The sequence below is a fragment of the Thunnus thynnus genome, chromosome 6 (assembly GCF_963924715.1).
Source record: "Thunnus thynnus chromosome 6, fThuThy2.1, whole genome shotgun sequence".
NCBI classification, from domain to species: domain Eukaryota; kingdom Metazoa; phylum Chordata; class Actinopteri; order Scombriformes; family Scombridae; genus Thunnus; species Thunnus thynnus.
In genome coordinates this window covers 17350286-17371262 of record NC_089522.1, presented here as the reverse complement: position 1 = coordinate 17371262, position 20977 = coordinate 17350286, and the positions used below count along the sequence as shown (strand labels likewise).

At 39.1% G+C, this 20977-nt stretch overlaps 3 protein-coding genes across 3 annotated transcripts; all 3 read left to right on the top strand.

Annotated features, from left to right (window-relative positions):
- Positions 1 to 32: 32 nt before the first annotated feature.
- Positions 33 to 2886, top strand: mfsd5 (major facilitator superfamily domain containing 5). Its single transcript, XM_067592258.1, has 2 exons — positions 33 to 226; positions 640 to 2886. The coding sequence occupies exon 2, from the start codon at positions 721 to 723 to the stop codon at positions 2167 to 2169; it is 1449 nt and encodes a 482-aa protein (XP_067448359.1). The 5' UTR covers positions 33 to 226; positions 640 to 720; the 3' UTR covers positions 2170 to 2886.
- A 122-nt stretch (positions 2887 to 3008) lies between these two features.
- On the top strand, positions 3009 to 9182 carry LOC137184510 (protein lifeguard 2-like). The gene is made up of 12 exons (XM_067592264.1): positions 3009 to 3720; positions 5267 to 5357; positions 5639 to 5727; positions 5902 to 5966; positions 6073 to 6126; positions 6217 to 6267; positions 6362 to 6401; positions 6747 to 6784; positions 7011 to 7098; positions 7224 to 7319; positions 7603 to 7656; positions 7770 to 9182. The coding sequence occupies exons 1-12, from the start codon at positions 3706 to 3708 to the stop codon at positions 7917 to 7919; spliced, it is 831 nt and encodes a 276-aa protein (XP_067448365.1). The 5' UTR covers positions 3009 to 3705; the 3' UTR covers positions 7920 to 9182.
- Positions 9183 to 10925: 1743 nt separating this feature from the next.
- senp1 (SUMO specific peptidase 1) lies at positions 10926 to 19155 on the top strand. Its single transcript, XM_067592245.1, has 18 exons — positions 10926 to 11586; positions 11854 to 11912; positions 12039 to 12220; positions 12310 to 12385; positions 12515 to 12707; positions 12844 to 12988; positions 13085 to 13203; positions 13621 to 13904; positions 14038 to 14098; positions 14353 to 14391; positions 14487 to 14571; positions 14676 to 14816; positions 16450 to 16581; positions 16806 to 17009; positions 17099 to 17178; positions 17307 to 17391; positions 17834 to 17929; positions 18028 to 19155. The coding sequence occupies exons 1-18, from the start codon at positions 11453 to 11455 to the stop codon at positions 18088 to 18090; spliced, it is 2178 nt and encodes a 725-aa protein (XP_067448346.1). The 5' UTR covers positions 10926 to 11452; the 3' UTR covers positions 18091 to 19155.
- The last annotated feature ends 1822 nt before the right edge of the window (positions 19156 to 20977 follow it).

Here is a 20977-nt window from a genome sequence, read left to right as displayed (position 1 = left end):
GGACTGGACTGTCTCTCCACCAAAATTGCAACTTTCTCCTAACCCTGGAAATCAAAAAACAAAGTAAGGGTGCCACCTTGTGGTGAAATGATAGATCCCGGAAGTGGATGTCTGTTGTTAGCTTTGCTAGCATAGAGGCACATAGCTTCCACTATCACCTAGTTATGTTTCATGTTATCACCTGTTATGTCGTGTAACTAATATGGAACCGCTGTTAAACGGCTCGGTAAGTCATATTATGATGCATTATAGTGTAAAACCAAATGGTGGGATAGTGGCGCAAGTTAAAGTAGAGTGATTTATCTTAGTGTCAGGTTAGCTTGTAGGCTAGCGTTTTCTAAACAGGAGCATATAGATACAGATCTGCGCTGGAAATTATGTGTTTCAGTAAACTAAACTAAACTGTAACTACTCAAGCTTCAATTCATTGATGCAGTGAAACTTATACTTACGTACCGATCCAATTATGTGTTTATTGAGCGCCTTAAATCCTAAAAGTGGGACTAATTAGTCTGGTTAGCTATAACGTTACGAATTCAAAAAGCTAACGTTATATAACTAAATATTAAGAAGTTGTGGTGACCTAAACGTCTTTTCTGTCCATACACGGTACTATTTGTTCACTTTGTCTCTACACAGGTGCTGAGAAATAGAAAGAAAGGAGCTGAAAACGTCTCAAGACCTCAAGTTTGACCTCACGTGGGTGCAGTTTATCACACCATGTTGGTAACAGCATATTTTGCCATCACTGTCCTGCTTGCTCTGTGTGTTGGCCTCGAGCTCACAGCACGCCGCCTCACCCCACCTCAGCCGACTCCTACTGCTGTAGCCAACCCAGCCTTCCGTCGCTTCCAGAGTATATTTCTCCGGGCATACCTTTTGGCTTTGTGGGCAGACTGGCTCCAGGGTCCTTACCTCTACAAACTCTACCGCCACTACAGCTTCCTGGAATCTCAAATAGCCATCTTATATGTCTGTGGCCTGGCCTCCTGTGTTCTGTTTGCTCCTTTTTCAGGCTGGCTCCCTCAAGTTTTGGGCCGCAGACAGACATGTCTTCTCTTCTGCCTGTCCTACGCTGCTTGTTGTCTCACCAAGCTGTCCAGAGACTACTTTGTGTTGATTGTGGGCCGTGTACTAGGGGGTTTGTCCACATCCCTGCTGTCCACCACATTTGAAGCCTGGTATGTGCACCGTCATGTAGATGTCCACGATTTTCCCAAGGAGTGGATCCCCAGTACCTTCACCAAAGCTGCGACCTGGAACCATGCGCTCGCTGTGGGAGCAGGGCTGGTGGCTAACATGCTGGCCGAGTGGCTCCACCTGGGGCCAGTGGCTCCCTTTCTCCTGGCTGTCCCCTGCTTAGTTTGCTGTGCCTGGGTGGTGCTAACAGATTGGGGCAAGGAAGAGGCTGAAGGAGGTCCTGAAGGGGACAAACAGACACGGCTCCTTGGCGCTCCAAATGGAGGTGTGACACGTATGTCTGCAAAAGCCCGGTTCTCACGCAGCTGCCATGAAGGGCTGCGCTGCCTGCTGTCAGACAGGAGAGTCATGCTCTTGGGTGGAGTGCAGGCTCTGTTTGAAAGTGTCCTCTACATTTTTGTGTTCCTGTGGACCCCAGTACTGGATCCTCATGGGCCTCCTTTGGGGATAGTGTTCTCTTGTCTCATGGCTGCCAGTATGGCTGGTTCCTTGCTGTACCGCCTAGCCACCTCCACACGCTACCGTCTACAGCCTGGCCACGTGCTCTGCTTGGCTGTTCTGATGGCTTTCTTCTCTTTCTTCATGCTAACCTTCTCCACTGCCCCGGGCCAACCTAGACCTCATGAATCCTTTCTGGCCTTCCTGCTGCTGGAGCTGGCCTGTGGCCTTTACTTCCCTGCCGTCAGTTTTCTCCAGGGCAGGGTGATCCCAGAGGAGAAACGGGCAGGTGTGCTGGCCTGGTTCCGGCTGCCTCTGCACCTGCTAGCCTGCCTAGGGCTGCTGGCGCTCCACGGGGAGGTATCAGGGACAGGTGGAGGGGAAGGTGGCAGCGGTACCAGACATATGTTCGGAGGTTGTGCAGTCATGATGCTGGCAGCTTTGATGGCTGTCGTCAGTCTGTTCACCCTGGGCAGGAATGACACAGACCTGAGACTGGAGGGAGCCAGAGGGGAGGGGGAGATGTTCTGAAGAGACGGACCACAAATCAATTTATTGTTTGACTGGTTTCATTAATCTATATTTTGCCAAATGTATCAGTGAAGGAAATCAAAGTCCAAATGGATGTTTTGGTAGATTAAAATTAAAATGAATTTCAATTTTTATATGCTCATCTTGTTACATTGTTAATTTTCTGGGAGATAGTTAATCTAAATATTAATCCTGTCTATGTTACTATGTTTTGGGAATATGGCCATATCTACCTTCATTTGTCAACTAAATTGCTGGGAACTTTGCTAGCTATGTACATGATCATTCCATTAACTCTTCAAGATAATACGCTATTGCCTCAATGTGTCCACCCACAGGGAGATGGGATGATGTTGATGTGTTTGACAGAATATAATGAATTTCACCTGTCAGTATCCCCACATGGATCGGTAATGCTGAAGTTTCATCATATGTTTAAAATCAGATATGAACAGATGTACGTTTACAGAAAGCTGCATTAATATCCAAAGAAATAAGGTCACGACTAGCATGTAGACCAGTATCTGAATGTCAGTTCTTTCAGTACTACTTGTATGTTGTTTTTTCAGCATCTGTGTATTTTTATTGAAAAAAGCAATATACAGTAGGCCAGTTTTACACTGAATGCTTTTGAGGTCTACAGAATATTTTCTCTGTATTGTTTGAACATTTCTCTAGCCTTTCATGTTCTTAAATAAAAGTGCACATTGAACAGAATTAATACTTAATTGTTTTATATTACCAGAATTTCTATTTTGTGGCATATAGATGTTTTTATAGTATTCTGTAGAACCAGGTAGGGTTTTCAAACGACAAATAATTCAAATAGGTGCAACAACTTATTTAACTGAAACTACATTTCATGGAAAACTTACTTAACTTACTAAATTTCATTCAAGGGAAAAATGTTCTCTGTAAACTTTTCCCAAGTAGAAATTATAATAGGCCTATGTATTATTATAGATTTACATTTGAAAGTTAGTTGTTTATCATTTAACTTTCCTGGAAAAAGACACTTTATGTTTCAGGTAATTTAAATGTCTAAAGCTCATTTAAATGCACAGAAAACATTTTAACTAGCACTGGTCCCTGTTCTGGACATTTCTGGACATTTTTTTAGCCCCTGCAATCCCCCTATCCCTAGTTTTTGCTGCAGACCATACTTCCAGATTTCTCTGGACTTCTCTCCTAATAACACATCATGGAGTCATCCGTCCTCCCCATTTTTCCTGCTGGTGTGGTTCAGTCCCAGCTTTTCTCTGTGCTGCAGCTTTACCTGGATGCTGCTAGAACATCCCCCTGTGGGTGAGGGAGGGGTATCTGCACGAGTCTTAACTGCGTTGTTTTTGGATTACATCACTATATCGTCAGAGGGTGAGCAGGCAAGAAGAGCACTATCAATCCGAAGTCTTTTCTCACAGCTGTCAGTCCTTAGCCAGACTGCAAAAAACTACACAATCGAGAAAGACGACACCAGAGACTCATTGACTGGTTTGAATAAAGAACAAGGCAACCCACTGCAGGACGACAGACATCATGACACAGGGCAAGGTATGAGCTTGCTTTAATCGTGTCATTCAGATAATCTTTCTGTCCATATCAGATAATTACGACGATTAAAAAAACTGTTTTGGAAATTTCTGGATCTGGCCTAGATTATTACGTAACAGTCAGTTGGGTATGCGTGTCTACTCCATCCCTCAGTCTCACTGTTGTCAAATGTTTGATGGCAACGCAGGCTATTTAAGAGTCACTTTAATGAAATATTTACATGAGAATTGTAGTAATTACTACTGCTTGGGTTTGTGTCCCATAAAAAGGCCTATTTCTTGCCGCATAATTCAATATTCATAATATTCATGATTTTACGCTGTTACATAGTTTATAATAACAATACTGTCGTAAATGGCCATTTTATATTATAATCAAATATCTTACTGTTATTGTTGATGTTCTTTACTTGACTTCGTGTGAAATGCGTCACCGGTTGTTACCAAGTTGCGTCACCATGACAACCCATTTCTTTCTCTAGCTCTGGTTAAAGTGATCCTATGGTGTTGATTTGAAGTTAGTCTGACAATAGAAAGCTATTGACAAAAAAAGCCATAACAGCTCGTCAAGCCATATTGCACAGTTCAGTCTAAAAAAACTGGAGGTTGTGTATGTAGTGGAAGGAGTCAGTAATTAGAATTAAGTTGTTGTGAAGAGGGTCTGACATAAATGAGAAATCTTGACTAAAAAAAATCAAGCCAATAGCTCAATGCCATATTGCTGAATCTAATCTAAAAACTGGTGGTTGTGAATATAGTGGAAGGTGGCAATAATGAACATTTAACATAAAACTATCTACACCTCAGTGGTAAACTGTGCTACTGTGCTCACATTAGTCTTACGTAAGTAAAATCAATGTCATCATATCAATCAAACCTGTATAATTTAGACACAATAGACATTAGGTGCGTCCACACGCAGTGTCAAAAATATGATCATAGACTTTTTGGACAACCATAATAACCAGAATATCCTTGTATTCCGAACTAAAGAACTAAAAAGAAAGATAGTTTAATGCTGGAGGATGGTTTTCCACAGCCTTGGCAACCCAAAAGTTATTCTCATTAATAGCTTATAAATTCTTAATAAAGCATAATTAAATTATTAAGTTGGAGTAGTTGAAATATGAGTTGACATGTAGGCCTAACAGGTGAAAACAGTTGAAGTGTGACTTAAAGAGTACAGGCCTAAGCAATGAAAACACTTTGGAAGTAATTGAACTGTCAATATGAAATATGATGGTATGTCACCTAAAAGTGCAGCGACAGTAATACAGGTTATAATTCTATAGTCATTACTCCAGTAACCTTAATACATTTTGTGTAGTAGTGGCACATTCAGTGATGGCCACTGCTTTTCATTTTTTGAGATGGAGAAGCTCCTGCAGTATGACTCACTTGTAATCATCCTGAAAAGTATGAGTGATTGCTTGTGTCGTAAATGTTTACAACATTTGCAGAGAGAGAGGCTTGTATGTATGTGTTATTACCCACTAGCTAAATAATTAACGTACTGTTAATTGGGTAACTTTTTTTTGTGCTCTCAGCTGTCACTTGCAAACAAGTCCACCAATGGCTCCCCAAGTGGACAGGCATTAGTGTCCCCTGCTCCTCCCAGCTATGAGGAAGCCACTGCAGGTATAACTACACCTTATCCTTCTATACTTCATCATAAAGTTAGTCTATGCCATTACTTTTAACAAATACATTTGCCAATGTTTATCATGTTTTGAGTAGCGAACTAGAATATGATTTTACAGTATGCAATTATTTGTATACTCAGGGAGGGACTTGGATCAGCACTTTCAACCCTGAAGACTCTGATATAGGATACAGACACATATGGGGTTACATAAGTATATGTTGGTTAAATAAATGTATTATAAATCATCAAAAAGTCTCATAAATGTGTTCTTTAGGCACCAGTGCCCCTTGCTACAATGATGCAGAGATGCTCACAGAGTTCACGTGGGATGATCGGAACATCAGGAGGATCTTCATCCGTAAGGTATCAAAAGCTTTATCATTACATCTATTACAAAGTTAGCTCTGTTCTCAGTACTATATATCACTGATAATTTACCTCAAATGAGCATTGTTAAGCTTTAAAGGTCTGATCAGCACATACCAGCACATGAACCATCATTCAATGTGTTTTTCACTCTAACCTGCTTTGTTTTAGGTGTACGCCATCCTGATGATCCAGCTTTTGGTGACTCTTGCTATTGTGGCTCTTTTCACTTTCTGGTGGGTGTTTACACTATCTTTTTTATCTCATATTTAACAATGTTAAACTAAAAAATTAATGAAATTCATTGCGCATTGTATTTACTTAACACTAATTTACTTTTAGTGATCCTGTGAAGGACTACATTCAAACCAACCCAGGGTGGTACTGGGCCTCTTAGTAAGTAACAAATATAATCACTCTCAAGTCAGTAATGCAAACTTAGTTCTATCCTACATCATATCTAACAATCTTTCTGTTGCTTTACAGCGTAGTGTTCTTTGTTACATACCTGACTCTGTCTTGCTGCTCTGCACCAAGGTAAGCTAATAGTTCTCACAGTTACATAGACAACATTAAACAAATCATAAGTCACTTAAAATATTGAATCTTCAGTCTTTCCTCATTCTTGCAGGAGACAGTTTCCATGGAATCTGATCCTGCTTGCAATCTTTGTAAGTACAGTTTGTTATGTTTTAATATTACATTTCATTTCATATTTTTCAAATATTTTTTGTATGTGCAGTGTTTTTCAAAAAAATCAAACCTACACACTGAGATTTAGAACAGCAAACAGTACATTCATACATTAAAAACTATTTTTGTTGATGTGTATCTTTCATTCTACAAATGATTTGGATTTGTTTTATCACCACAAGTAAGATAACAGTTAAAATGATCTCAAAACAAATTTATGATATACTTTGTGAAAGTTAATTCTCTGTAGCCATGACTTATCTGAAGATAAGATTTGAATAACTGATTGCATTTTCACATGACTGTCATATGTCCTGTTACAGACCCTATCCCTCTCCTACATGACAGGGATGTTGTCCAGGTACACTTATGTGTTTGTTCAGTTCTATGTGACTGACTTGTGTTACTTTGCATTGTGATTGGCTTTGCATGCATTCCTCAGACTCTCTCCTTAGCCAGTTTGATTAGGCAGCAATCTACCAGTAATTGTCTTTACAGTATGTGAGGTTGTCTGTGTTTTCCTTTTTTGGAATAGCTTGAAACATTTTCAAGCTTTTTCAAGTTTTGTATGTATCTTGTTTTAATAGCTTCTATAACACCAAATCAGTGGTGGTGTGTCTGGGCATCACAGCAGCAGTCTGTCTCCTTGTCACAGTCTTCAGCTTCCAAACTAAGGTGAGAATTTTACTTGTATATTATGTTGATACAATATAAAATACTCTATAAACTGTATAAAAATGCAGGATTGAGAGTGAAAATCATTCACGTGTTTCGGTTTTCATGCTGTTCTCTCCACCCAGATTGACGTGACATCATACCAAGGCGTGCTGTTCATCTTCTGCATGGTTATGTTCATCTCTGGACTGGTGCTTGCAATCGTCCTTCCCTTTCAATATGTAAGTATAACTATCCAAATCAAGCAATTGCACTTATTTCGTGTCATGTAAGACTGTATTGTGGAGGATTTTCAGACAACCAGGAGATAATTACATAAATTGACAGTCTGGCAAATATGAGAGACTAATGCAGACTCAACTCTAAATAAAGGTCATATTTAGTAACTGTATCCTGGTTGATTCCTCATCATAAACATTCTGTTCTTACATCACAGTATGCATCTTTCGTGTGGTGATCCACAAACTGGTAACCCATTTCATTAAGTATTTTTGTTCTATTTAGGTACCTTGGTTGGATGCCACCTACGCTACCTTGGGAGCCATACTGTTTACCATGGTAAGAGTACAGACACTGTCAAGCCATTATAGATAGTCTACTTCACATGCTGCGTAGAGTACCTCATTACAATCTGATAGGTGTCTTACTCCCTGTTTTATTTTCCTTTATAGTTTTTGGCATTTGACACCCAGCTCCTCATGGGGAACAAGCGGTACACCCTGAGTCCAGAAGAGTATGTCTTTGCCACTCTCAACATCTACCTAGATATTGTCTACATCTTCTCCTTCTTCCTCCAAATCTTTGGAACAAAACAAGAGTAAACCATCACCCTAGATTTCTGGCCTACAGAGAAGGGATGCACCAGTCTGGACATTAAGCAGACCCAATAAGAGTCTTAAAATTTTGGTGATTGTGGTGACAAATCTTCTAATTGTAACAGCTTTATTTTTTGCCTGATACTGATACTGGTTGTGAATAATTTGTGAATCTCTTGTACAATTAAACATGTACATAGCCAGTATCCACACCCAAGATGTCAACAACCTTTCCCTCCTCTCTAGCATGTTGTGGACCTATACTATACTTTGGGGCTAGTTTACCAGCTTTACCAGCTTAAAACATTCAGTGGTCTTCCCCCATTTAATGTAGATAAAACATACTGTGAGTGTCCATCTGAAATCGTATGGGTGTCTTCATATCCATGCCTGCATAGGTATCACAAACAATAGATGCCAATGCTCTTTAAGAGGTATTTGATCTTCAATGCATTATGCATGACTCTTAAAAACAGCAATTGCTGTGGGTGTTGATGTAGTGACTGAAAGCACAAATGTACCTGTAAAACTTAAAGGTTTTTCCTGTGTTTTCAATCATATGTGATGTTGTCACAGTACTGTGCAAAACAAGAAACTCCTTCACTGTTAACAGTTTGTGAGTAGTTGACATGGTTTTCTAGCTTTTCAATGACAATCTGAAAAAGTTATTTATTGGATTTGCCTTGATTTATTACTTTGTATGTGACGTGTTGATGTTTGCTTAATTTATCTATTCATTGTGTTCAAATTATTGCGGTGTTTATTATCAGTATGTCATTTGTCTTATATGTGTGTTTGAACCTGACTTCTTTTGAATGAAGATTATTAGACAAGACTTTTCATGAAAAAGTTTTTTTTTTTTTTCATGAAAACTACTTACTTTGGGCAAACCTTGACATTAAAGTCTTTAGTCCTTATAATATACTTATTGATTGGTTTGAAATGGCAATACAAGATATTTAATTATAAACATGACAGTGCCATACATGCATGGGTTTACCATAACTTTTGTGGAGGGACTCGAATGCTATATTTCATGACATTTGAAGTTTATTTTTCTATGACAGAATGATATATTTCAGAAAGTGTGTGGTATAAAATGGTGAGTATGAAGCTTGAAATTAATTTAGAAGTCGTCTAAAGTGGCCTTGGAATACTACATATTTCGATGACGTTGATGCAGTGTATTGTTTAACGAGCACCCTGCATTTCATTGTAGCATTGGTGTTACAGTTTTAAATTATTAAAGGGTGAATGTGTGTAAATGTACTCACTGGTTCTCTCTGATTTAACAAATTATGTTTTACACTTGTATGTTGCCTTTACTTTTAGCCATGCAAAACTTCATGAAAGAAATTATATAATTTCAAGCATAATTGTAATTTTCACAAGTGCAAAGGATAGCTTAATTGCAGTTTAATATTTTCATCCTAGACATCCCTGTCTTGTGGGGATGGTAACTATTTAAACACAAAATAATTTTGGTTTAGGTGTCTTTCTAAATATTCTACGTTTTCCTACAATAAAATTACCAGTAATTTTACTTTTACTTTTTTAAAATAAGTATAGTCATACAACTCCTCTTAAATGTCCTTCAAATGACCTTATTTCAAGCCAAACTGTAATTTTAAAGGAGAACTGTATGTCTTAGTCCATTTGCTGAAAATCAGGTATAGTTTACATACTTGCTGACCACTTTTCAAAGCATTATATAACATTTTATTGCATTCCCTACCCTCCAGGCAATCATGGGTTTCCACTCATTTCTCCATGGTCTTGAAATGAACTTCGAGACATGTGGGTAATCTTTCACAGGGATTATCATCATGATCAGTTGATCTACAGTTCTTGGGCATCAGTCTCACAAGGCCCCTCCAAAGGAGCATCAGATAAATCTGAGGGGTCATGAGATGATTAATGGGAGAGGAAAGAAAAAAACAAACAAAGTTCTGATACACAAATCTATCTTCAGTTGTTGGAATTTTCTCTAATCTTTGACTTTTGGTGAAATATTGGATCATTTGAACATTTATTGAAATGAAACCATGTGAGAAGTTTAGAGGGACAAATCACTATTTGTTGGAGCTGTTAACAACTCATATACATCTGAAATGTGACCCCGACTACACACTGCTTTTTGTAAGACGTCAAAAGCCAAAAACGTTAGAAACTACTGATTTCATCTTTAACAATGTGTTGTATTTTAAAAGCTTGTTATAGCTTAAGTACTCAAGTACTTAAGTAAAGTATATGTACCTCAAAATTGTACTTAAGTACAGTACTTGAGTAAATGTACTTAGTTACTTCCACCACTGGCAACATCAAAGTAATATGCAGGTGCCACATATGTTGTTTACCTGCACTCTGGACCTCAGACAGATTTTTCTTATGATTTCAGCAGTATAACTCCCACCATGTTTGTTTTGAAGTTTTGAATTCTACAGAATTGTGGCTATATAATATATATTTTGTAATCATAATTATGTTAAGCTCAAAAATTGATATATACTTATCTAAATTCTCTGTTTATGTGACTGTGTGCGCAGTTTCTCCTCTGGTAATTTAGTCCACTCAGATTAGAGTGGACCTCGGCTGGCTAAAGGACAGGTAGGTCATGTGGTTGTTTTGCTGAATTTTGATGCCCAGGTGACACAATGATTGCCAATACAAAGCTGAACTAATGGCCTAATCTGAGTTTTGTATAGTTTAACTTTTATTTCACAAATTACATAAGTAAACTAGCATGTGGTCTATCGTCTATTTTTCTGCCTGTAAAAGTTATACTTTTAAGCTAAATTTGTGTACGTTATGTATCTAATTATGCATTATTCAGACTTCCATGAGACTGACACATAGAGGGAATGACAGGCAGAAATAGCAGACTAATTACGTGCATGTAGCGTCCACAAGTGAAAGTGCTGTGATAGAATGTGCTCCAAAGTGAACGCCGGCGGGTGTGACGTGATTTTAAATGCTTTCCTCAGTCTGCGATCATCCAGTAAACATCCGGTATACTCGCATTCACAGCAACCAGTCATCCAATCAAATCGTGCGATGGCACAGCGTACTGTTCAGCCATGTTGTGGTTTTGAATGAGGAAGAAGCGGGAGATGTTATTCTTCAACGAGTTTTTATGCAATTTAAAGTCACGTTAAGGATATATAAATGACTTAGAGTGAGACACAAAATGATAACCATTTTTCCGAACGCGTTGGTTGCGACTTGTCGCATTCCTGGTGGAATTTAAACATACTTCAATAAATTAGCCGTGTAGCTAACACCGTTAGCTAGCAGGGTAGTTAGCAGCGTGTGCTAGCTAGGCAGCTAGCTAATTCTCAGCTAACAAGCAGTTATTTTTGTGGGAAAGTAACATGATATTTGTGAAGACCGGTAGCCTTTGTAATAGTCTCAGCTAACCTGCCTTAGTCGAATGACGCGCATTAGCTTCTTTTGGTTTCACTACATTGACAGGTAAACTGAAAGCAGTTACAGCGATTTATCTTCAAACCGGCGGCGTTATTCAAAAAAACTTTTGAGCCATGTTGACTAAAATCTACGAATGGATAGGAACAGGCTTTGCCAATTTTCGTAATGGTGTACCAGCTGCGGAGCACTCTGATGCACACCGGGCACCGGGAGATGGTCAGATGAGGAGGAAAAGACCAATTGAATGGTATGAGCTGTAACAGCATTATTCCCTTGTGTAGCCCACAGCCAGTGTATTTAAAAAGACACTGAATGAAACTGGCCCCCGGTTGCTTTGAAGTTATCCAATTAGTCTGTGTATCTGGCGTTTCTGTGGAACTGCCATTAATTGCCTCGCTGCTTATTTAGCGTTTCAACCATTTGTTACTGTGAAGATAACTGTTTATTGTCAGTTTATGTAAATGAATTGAATATGTCATTAACTGTACAACACCAATCACTTTCTTTCCTTAAGTTTGGAAGATGGACATAACATTGACCAAGATGGCTTAACAATAAAGAAATCTCGAATGGGTAATTATAAAATAACTCACTTTGTTAGACATCATGGTGTGAATATCAGTGAGGATATAGTTAAATTACTATAACCCTACTAACAGACTTGTTTGTCTGTCTGTTGCATGTTTGCTATTTCTTTAGGAGATCTTATTGACACAGTCAAAATTGCAGCCGAAGGGGTTAAAAATCACAGCTCCGGTGTGGCTGCATGGATGAGGAACAATGTGAGCCCTACTTTGAGAAATATACTGCCTACCTCCCCTGGTCCTCCACCTGGAGAGCCACAGCCATCGACATCAGCAGAGGTCTGGGCAGGGAGGCCGGTAAGTAAATTATTAATGCTGCCTAAATGTAAATATGTAACAGTTTCAGGTCTTTTATTTAAACATGTCATGTATGTGCTCGGTTAAAGATTGCTGAAAGAAACTCCCTGGATGAAACATTTGCTGCTCCCTCTACAACTTTGGAATGGAAAACATCCAAATCAGGTTAGATTATCTTTTAAAGGATTGTATAAACATTTGCATAATGGGTGCTAGTTTTTTTCGTTTGTGTGTGTCAGCTTTAAGCTCTTGGTGTTAATGTTAATTATTGTACTGTTTTATTTCCAACCCTAGAGTGGGTGCGTAATGAGAAGTCCACTATGGGATCTAAAGTCTGTAGGCGACAAGTGTGCATGAGTCCTACACATCGCGAAGTGCCAAAAACAAATGGACACTCAGTCAACTTGCCACTCTCCATCATCCCTAAAGTAAACCCCACTCCACGGCTTGGCAGGCCCCTAAACCTTCGACTGCATGGAACACCAAGGTACCCCCTATATCTTGATTTCCGTCTCCAGAAAAAAACTCTCCGCTTCCAATATTTGTTTTTTGTTGTCTAATTTATCATTATACTGTGTTGATTGATGATGTTTTATTACCAGACTGTCATTTTGTCTCTGCAGTTTGTTTAGTGGAATGGGTACAACAAGCAGCTCCTGCACCAGCATGTATGAGAAGACCTTTCCTATCAAAGTGGTGCAGAGCCCGACACACAGCACCTCATCTGGCCACATACACAGGGCCAAGCCCCGCTGCACCGCACAAGAGGTCAGACATCAGGACTAAGGCACCATGTGATATACCCGCTAATTCAGTTGTTGCATTTATTTGCTGATTTCATGGTCCTTCACTTTGTTTGTACAGTCTGTTCGTGAAGAGGAGAAGGAGGTCTACAGGCAGCTTCTGAACATGGTCTCTGGTGGTCAGTCGTCTTGTCTCCACAACGGCAACTCACATGCATTTGTGAGGTCACACAGAGATTTGTACGTATTCATACAAATTTGGAAAGCTTCAACAATGCCCTATTCAAATTGTTAATGAAATATTTAAAGCGATACAGAGCAGGGAAGCACAGAAGAGAGAGTACCGTCAGAATCTAGTCACAGGCCTGTTGGGGGCTCCAAAAGCATATAAACATAGCAGTATTCTGCATAGCTTGGAACAACTGATTAAAAAAGTTTTTACTTGTAGACCTTTACAGTCAACAGATTTAAAAAATGCAGCGATTCTTTGTAACAACTGCAAAACAATATTAATATCACAATCTGTACAAAGGTCTAACTAGTCAGAGAGTATAAACAAATGCATACAGCAATATATTTTAGCAATTCCAATGTTTATCCTACATTACTTTGTATCTAAATGCTCATCTTCTCTTACCCCTGTCACCTTCTCATCAGCACCAGCTTCCTGACCACCAGCCGCAGACTGCTGCAGTTGTCTTCTCCTACTGGGTCAGCAGTAGGAGGAACTTCAGAGGGACCCAACAGCCCTCCCAGCCCTAGGGGGATGTCGAGCCAGAGCTCCAGCAACCTTCCCAGCCCTGTGGGGGCCTCCAGCAAGCCAGGGAACCAGACGTGGTCTCCTGACACGGACCTCAGCTCCAGCAGAGCAGCTACCCTCGTGTTGGCTCCCTCCCCATCTGCTCTGCAGGATACCTCCTCTCAGGACACACAGTCATCAGGTAAGATTCTCACCCATTTGTGTGTACACTGTAGAAATGTAGGTGTTGTGAAATGAGATGTCATAAGTAACTTGCGTATTGTTTCCGTAGTCCTCTCGGGTTGTGACCTCCTTGTCTTTTTTTTTTCTCACAGCTTATAATGGCGACTCAGTAATTATTGTAAATGAGCAAAAGGGTAAAAAAGGCAGCTCAAGGTAAGTACTTTTTGGTCAGTTTTTCATGATGGGCTACATTTAATAGCAGTTAATTAATGATTAAATATAAGCATGGTCAGAGACATGGGCATCTAAACATTTCATGTTTTACCATTTTTAATCAAATTTCAAAGAACACACCAAATAAAGAGTATGACCCTTGAATGTGAGTAGGTGTGCTTAAAAACACTGACTCGAGTCAAATCAGTTGTAGTTTTATCTGTACAAAGAATAACATATTTCTGTCCTTACAGTGTGCCATGTTTCCAAGCTGAGTTATGGATCAAAGAATTGTAAGTGCATTCCAAGGTATTTAATTATAAAATTGATTCACTGATACTATGTTTAAACAGGGCCACATGATAACATTTATTTTTTGTCACTGTAGGACTAGTATGTATGACTCTCGGGCGAGAGAAAGACGAAGACAGATAGAAGAGCAGGAGGCCCTCGCTGCCCAGCTGCTGCGGCAGGTGAGTGTGCACCACAGGTGCTCTCATTCAGGTTTGATTGTATCTATTGTTTCTCCACCTCCCGTTATTCCACTAACTCGTGTCACGTTGTTACTGGTTCGCAGCGCCTGTCTGAAGAGGGGCAACGTAGCCCAGATGTGGAGGTCCATGTTAGAGTTCCTTTGGAGAAGGAGGTTCCTTTGACTCTTGTCATTGAAGAGCCGAAGCCTTTGGAAGAGAAACCAGAATTCCCTGAACTCACAGAGGTATGATTATTGTCTCTTTAATCTGTACGCACTGCTGCTGTGTATATATAAAATTTAAATGGCCCTCCCAAATAGACTTTTTCTTATTTTAAGGATTTAGGCATGTGAGTGTATTATTTCTTCCTGAAAGGACCAGTGTGTAGGATTTAGTGGTATCTAGTGGTAAGGCTGCAGAATGCAACCAACTTATAACCCCTACCCTCACTCTCCCTTTCCAAGCGTGTAGGAGAACCTAGTGTGGCTGCAAAACTCGCAAAAAACACTAAAGGCCCTCTCTAGAGCCAGTGTTTGGGTTGTCCGTTCTGGGCAATGGTAGAGACATGGCAGGCTCTGTGAAAGAGGAGCCGCTCCCTCTGTAGATATAAAGGGTTCATTCTACAGTAACAAAAACACAGTGATTCGCATTTTCAGGTGATTATACATTAATGAAAAAACATACTAATGAATATTATATTCCATTTCTGCCAAGTCCGTACTGCTAGATGCTACTAAATTCTACACACTGCACCTTTTAAAGAAGTGGAAATGCAGTTAAAAGTGCAGAATGACTATATGTTTGCCTGAATAAAGCATTCATGTGTAATGATTTACATGAAGTGTTCTACAGGCACAGTGTTTCCCAATAATTACCTTAACTGTGGTGGTCCGACACAGTCTAATTTGTCCCACCACCATTTCATAATGAACTAAAAATATTATTACACTTCTCATAATAACATAACAGATTTCTAATGTGTTTTGCGCTGTTGCTTCAGCGATTTTGAAGCTCGTAGTGTTAGTCATCTGAAGGTGAGTTGTTAATGTGAAATGATTCGGGTATGTTTTTACTCAGCTGCCAACACTGTGGCTGCATGCAGGTTAAATACGGGTAGCTTTAGCTACTAGCAGCCGCTACTATAGGCATGCTAATTAGCGGTGCAGCCTCCTTTGCTGCCGCACAGTGTGGTTGGTTCTTTGTGCTCTCACACTGGCCACAGCCTGTGTATCTGGAGTGACTGAGAGGCTTCACTGCCTCTGAGCTGACAGCATGTTCAGTGACACCCTGGAAGTCAGTAAATTGCATTTACTGATATCTGATCACAAAATATTAAACTTGCATTAACTGATGTTTTGTCCTCCTATGAAACAAGTAACGAACACAACACAATGTAGGAAAATAGTTATAGTTGGTTATGATTAATGTGATGTCTTCAAATGTCACATTTTGTCCGAATCCAAATATATTCAGTTGACTATAATGTATGACACACAAAAAATCTTATGCTCCTCATATTTGAGAAAACGCAATAAATACATTTTTGGGTGGACCAGAAAAACAGACCAGTTCCCCGTGGAAATTTTCTTCTGGGGGAACATGTCCCCGGACCCCCCTAGAGGTCCACCCACCACAGTCTCACAAAATCCTGTGGGAAAAACTGATGTATGCTGCCCACATTAAGAGCAAATGTTAGTTTCCCACCACTGAAGTCCCGTTTGGTTCCAAACAATTAGATGAGAAAACATCAAAAATGTAAATTCAGGATGAGACAAGGAAGTTACAGGTATTTGCAGTTTTGGAACAGATTCCTGTGTAATGAGTGGGTAATGGCCTATTTCCTGCTTTTTCACATGTATGCTGTCTCTTTCTATGAAGGAAATGGAGACTGAGGTGAACAGGGTGCTGAGAGGAGGAAGTCCTCATGAAGTGTTAAGCGAAGGTTTTGGTCTCAGCCTCAGACGCAAGGATCTGCAGACCCTCAGCAACCTCAACTGGCTCAATGATGAGGTGAGCACACATTATGCTCAAAGTAAGATCCAAAAACAACCTCTGGGTTTCTGTGTATGAATTATCTTTAGGCATTAAAATTACACCAGATGGACACATCACTCTCCTTTTGGTCATGCATATGTGATAATATTTTAAAAGTGCAGGTTGTAACTGTTGGCATCTACAACTGAGCGGTACAGTAGTGCTTGTCCAGTCAGTTGACTTACTCCTTAAACTCCCAGGTGATCAACTTTTACATGAATCTGCTGGTCGAGCGCAGCAAGGACCCCAGCCTGCCATCAGTCAATACCTTCAACACTTTCTTCTATCCCAAGCTGCGCAGCAGCGGCTACTCTGCTGTCCGCCGCTGGACCAAAAAGATGGACATCTTTTCTAAAGACATCCTGCTGGTTCCTGTCCACTTGGGGGTGCACTGGTGCCTCTCTGTAAGTCTTCACGACCATAAATGTCAACCTGGAAATAACAGTTTTGGGATTTACGTTGCACTTTTTTGTTGTGCAACTCTTTCTCTCAGGTGGTGGATTTCCGGAAAAAGGCTGTCATGTACTTTGATTCTATGGGAGGAAACAATGATGAAGCATGCACAATATTGTTGTAAGTTTCAGTATGGGACACATTTGTTTGTTGAATGGAATATATTTTTGGAGAGCTGAATGTAACTCCTGCATATTGGTTCTTTATGAGCCATTAAAGTGTTTCAACTGTAATTCATTTTTCCCCAGTGATTACCTGCAACAGGAAAGTAAGGACAAGAAGGGCAAAGAACTGGACACCTCAGGCTGGACTCTGCACAGCAAAAAGCGCAATGTAGGTCCTCCACATTACATGTGTTTAGGAGTCCCGAGTGGCTTTCCATTATCAACAAATGTTACAGGTCTGGAGCTAGTTGTACTCCCATCCTTGGCCAGCTTGTCCAGGTCCGTGCTGCAGTGCAGCATTGTTATAAGCAGACTAGTTTTAATATTTATGATATAGTTTTCTTTATCTGACAGTTATTTTATCTGCACATTTTTGTAATTATACAGGATATACAGTTCTTGATTAGGTTGCACCAGCTACAATGGTACTAAAATGGGATAGAAAGTGAATATTCAAAACAAAAAGCATTTGGTAATGTAATTAGTATATCATTGTTATTAATCAAATAGCTTGTGAAACTGTCAGAGTCATTTTGCCTTGTGGATTAGTCAAGAGTTGACTTGTACCTGTAAATGTCCATTAACATTTTTATTCCTCATTTTGCTCTCAGGAAATCCCACAGCAGATGAACGGTAGTGACTGTGGAATGTTCACATGCAAATATGCAGATTACATTACCAAAGACAAGTCAATCACATTTACGCAGGTAACTACAATCAGCATCAACAAAGAGGATTTATCTGGTAAATCATCACAATAGTGACCCAAAAGTTGCTAACATGACGTCTCTTTTCTTATTCACAGAAACACATGCCCTACTTCAGGAGAAGGATGGTTTGGGAGATTGTGAACCATAAACTTTTGTGATGTCAAGATGAGGTTTATGTCCCGATGTTGCAAGTACGAACTGTGACGATGGTTGAGTTATGTTCAACAGGAGGATCTTCTTACAAGAGTCCTGTTCTGGGAAAGACTTGCACACCAGCTCTCCAGATCCGGAATCAATTCTGCCCATCTTCATCCTCAAAGGTCAATCAAGCCTTCAGCTGGACTTGGCTGATGGGATGTTGCTGGAGCACCAAGCACTGCCTCCCAGTCCACTACTCCAGTTTGTTGGGTTTTTTTGGTGCACCAATGGAGCATCAGTATAGCAGCTCAAACACTGCGTGTTTTGTATTGCCCAGCCAAAAAATGTTTTTGAAATCACACTTGTACTGACTTACAAACCATACTCTGAGCTGCAATGTTCAGTTTGATGCAGACACACAAGTTTACATGTTTTTGTCTTGCAGGGAGATGAGTTCATCGTGCTGCATTGATTTTTCTAACGGCAGTAATACTACATTTTGGTATCACTGTCACTGTTTGATACTTGTGGTATGTGCAAAGGAAAATTTACTTTACAATGAACATATAAATGCCCACGAAATAAAATTTTGAATGGCATCTAGTCTAAAAACCTGTCTTTGTATTTGGGCAAAAGACTTGTACTTTTTTTTTCTGGAATATGAACATTTTCCCTAAAACATGATTATTTTTGTAATATTTTTGATTAAATGCACAAGTCTTTGAATGTGACATTGCCTCAGAGTGTGATTTGTAATGAAAATGAAACGCTGTCTTACTTTTCCACTGACCTGCTAGTGTAACTACATAGTCTTACACCCTAAAATTGCAGGGTAAAAAGTTTAGCCATTTCCTTATATATGAGTCTTGATAAAAGATTGTAAATTAAGGTTCAAAGTCTATTTTATGTATTTGAGAGTTTTTTGTTCAACAGCAACTTTTGGGCATATTCAGAATATTTTGAACTTTGTACAAACATATACAGCCTCTTGAACAGTGTAATATACTTTTTTTTATTATGTATTTCCTATCTATTTTTATCTAGATCCAAGTCTGTTTTAGAAATAAATACTCATGTATTGTGAATGTTCTTTGTGTTTTACATCAATCAGTTGGGTTTGATATAAACTGCCTCATTTGATAATTTGATAAACATGGGAGAACCTAGTCGTACGTCTTGGTTTATTTAAAGAGCTTTTATCTCTTTTATGAGATGTTACATGCAAAAGGTTCCTTAATTTAAAAAAAAAAAAAAGCACGAAAACCACAGTGAAAAAAAATTTATTAAAAAAAATGACAAGTTCAAATCAAACCAAGATAAAAAGTTTAATAGCTGTAGGGTTTTTCTTTCTATGAAGGAGACAAAAGACCTGCATCATGGCACAGACAAGACAAACATTTACTGAGGAGAAGTTTGATGCACGAAACAAACGGAAGGCTGCATGGACGTTGAGCACGAGTCGCAAACTGACCCCATGTGTGACTTAATGTATTGAATGACCTTCAGCTAAAAGATTTCTAAATACTTAGCAATCCAAAATTAGCAGCAATAGTTCATTAATCTCAGTAAGCTACCACTCAGTTCTTCTTCAATATTTTGTATAAAAATAATGGAATGATAACGGAACACAATGTAGTAATTAAAAGTTGTAAATATTTCTTTGCTTCATAGATCTACAGTATGTTCAGAGTGATTTGATACACCAAAACAAAACTTTTCAACATTAGCAGTGCATGAGAAGAAACTATTCCAGTCAGATATCAAGCCCACCAATTCTGTGTAGCACTTTGCTATCCCTTCCAGTGAAACCTAAAGCATTTCTGTGAAATTTACTCCTGGGAATGAACAGTTTCATGGTTTAAGAAAACAGCTTCAATTACTGCGCAAGAAAGGAAATTAACAAATAGAACTAGACAGGACACATGCAATTTTAGCAAAACATAGAAACTGCAACTGGATGGAATAGTGAATTACATCTAAAACAACTCTGCTGAGTCCATGTGAAATAAAAAGTTGGGTAGACAAGTGGGCAACACTCGCCTTCATACACATAAGCACACCTGCCATATAATTTTTACTTCCTACATTTTCTATAGTCATAATAACAACCACATTTTGGTATGAACAAGTTCCCTTTTAATGCAGAAATTGTACTAACAGTTAATGAACCAAAGTTGAATGTGTCAGTCAGAAAACTCACGGTATCATACACGTATGTGTAATGATTGCGAGCCAGAATGTGAGGTCATGTTATGAGGTGATCCATTTTCAGAATGTGAGGTGTCTCTCGGATATCTGTAGTATTGCATTTATAAGGATAATAAATTAATTGCATAGATCATCAGACCTTGGGCGTGTTTTCCGAACATTGGACGGAAGAGTTAAAGGATGCGGACACAGTACCAGCTGTGAACAGCCATGAGACCTACTGTAGTTGGTTATTGCCTGTGAACCTTGTACACAAACTGAATCTACATTGCTCTGGCAGGATGAGGTAAGTCAAGGTTTTGAACATATATTTCTCTAACATTGTTCCCAACTGCTTGGGGCACAACTGTAACAATGCGTCTGAACCTAGCACACATGATTCATTCATGATAAGGAGCAATGTTCATAAAGTGCCAACATTTGTGACACAGACAGAACGGAAATGTCTTTAAAAACATTAAAGCCTCTTTGACATCAACGCTGAAACCAGAACGACAGAAGTATGCAAACATACAAACAAATCACTATTTCCAAAAAAAAAAAAAAAAGCTGAAAACATCTATTTCTCACTATTTGAAGCACATAACACACTATCAAAAATAAAATCAAAGTTTCTTTGAAAAATAGGATCAATCTTAAAAGTATTAAAAAAATGAATTAAAAAAATTTAAGAAAACCTTTAAATAAGAGATGTAAAAA

Bases quoted from the DNA above. Each gene is read 5' to 3' on its own strand.
- senp1 (XM_067592245.1), top strand. From the start codon at position 11,453: ATGTTGACTAAAATCTACGAATGGATAGGAACAGGCTTTGCCAATTTT. The intron at 14,099-14,352 runs GTAAGTACTTTT...CTGTCCTTACAG, and splicing joins GGTAAAAAAGGCAGCTCAAG to TGTGCCATGTTTCCAAGCTG. The intron at 17,179-17,306 runs GTAAGTTTCAGT...ATTTTTCCCCAG, and splicing joins GAAGCATGCACAATATTGTT to TGATTACCTGCAACAGGAAA.
- mfsd5 (XM_067592258.1), top strand. From the start codon at position 721: ATGTTGGTAACAGCATATTTTGCCATCACTGTCCTGCTTGCTCTGTGT.
- LOC137184510 (XM_067592264.1), top strand. The intron at 5,358-5,638 runs GTATAACTACAC...TGTGTTCTTTAG, and splicing joins CTATGAGGAAGCCACTGCAG to GCACCAGTGCCCCTTGCTAC. The intron at 6,402-6,746 runs GTAAGTACAGTT...GTCCTGTTACAG, and splicing joins TGATCCTGCTTGCAATCTTT to ACCCTATCCCTCTCCTACAT.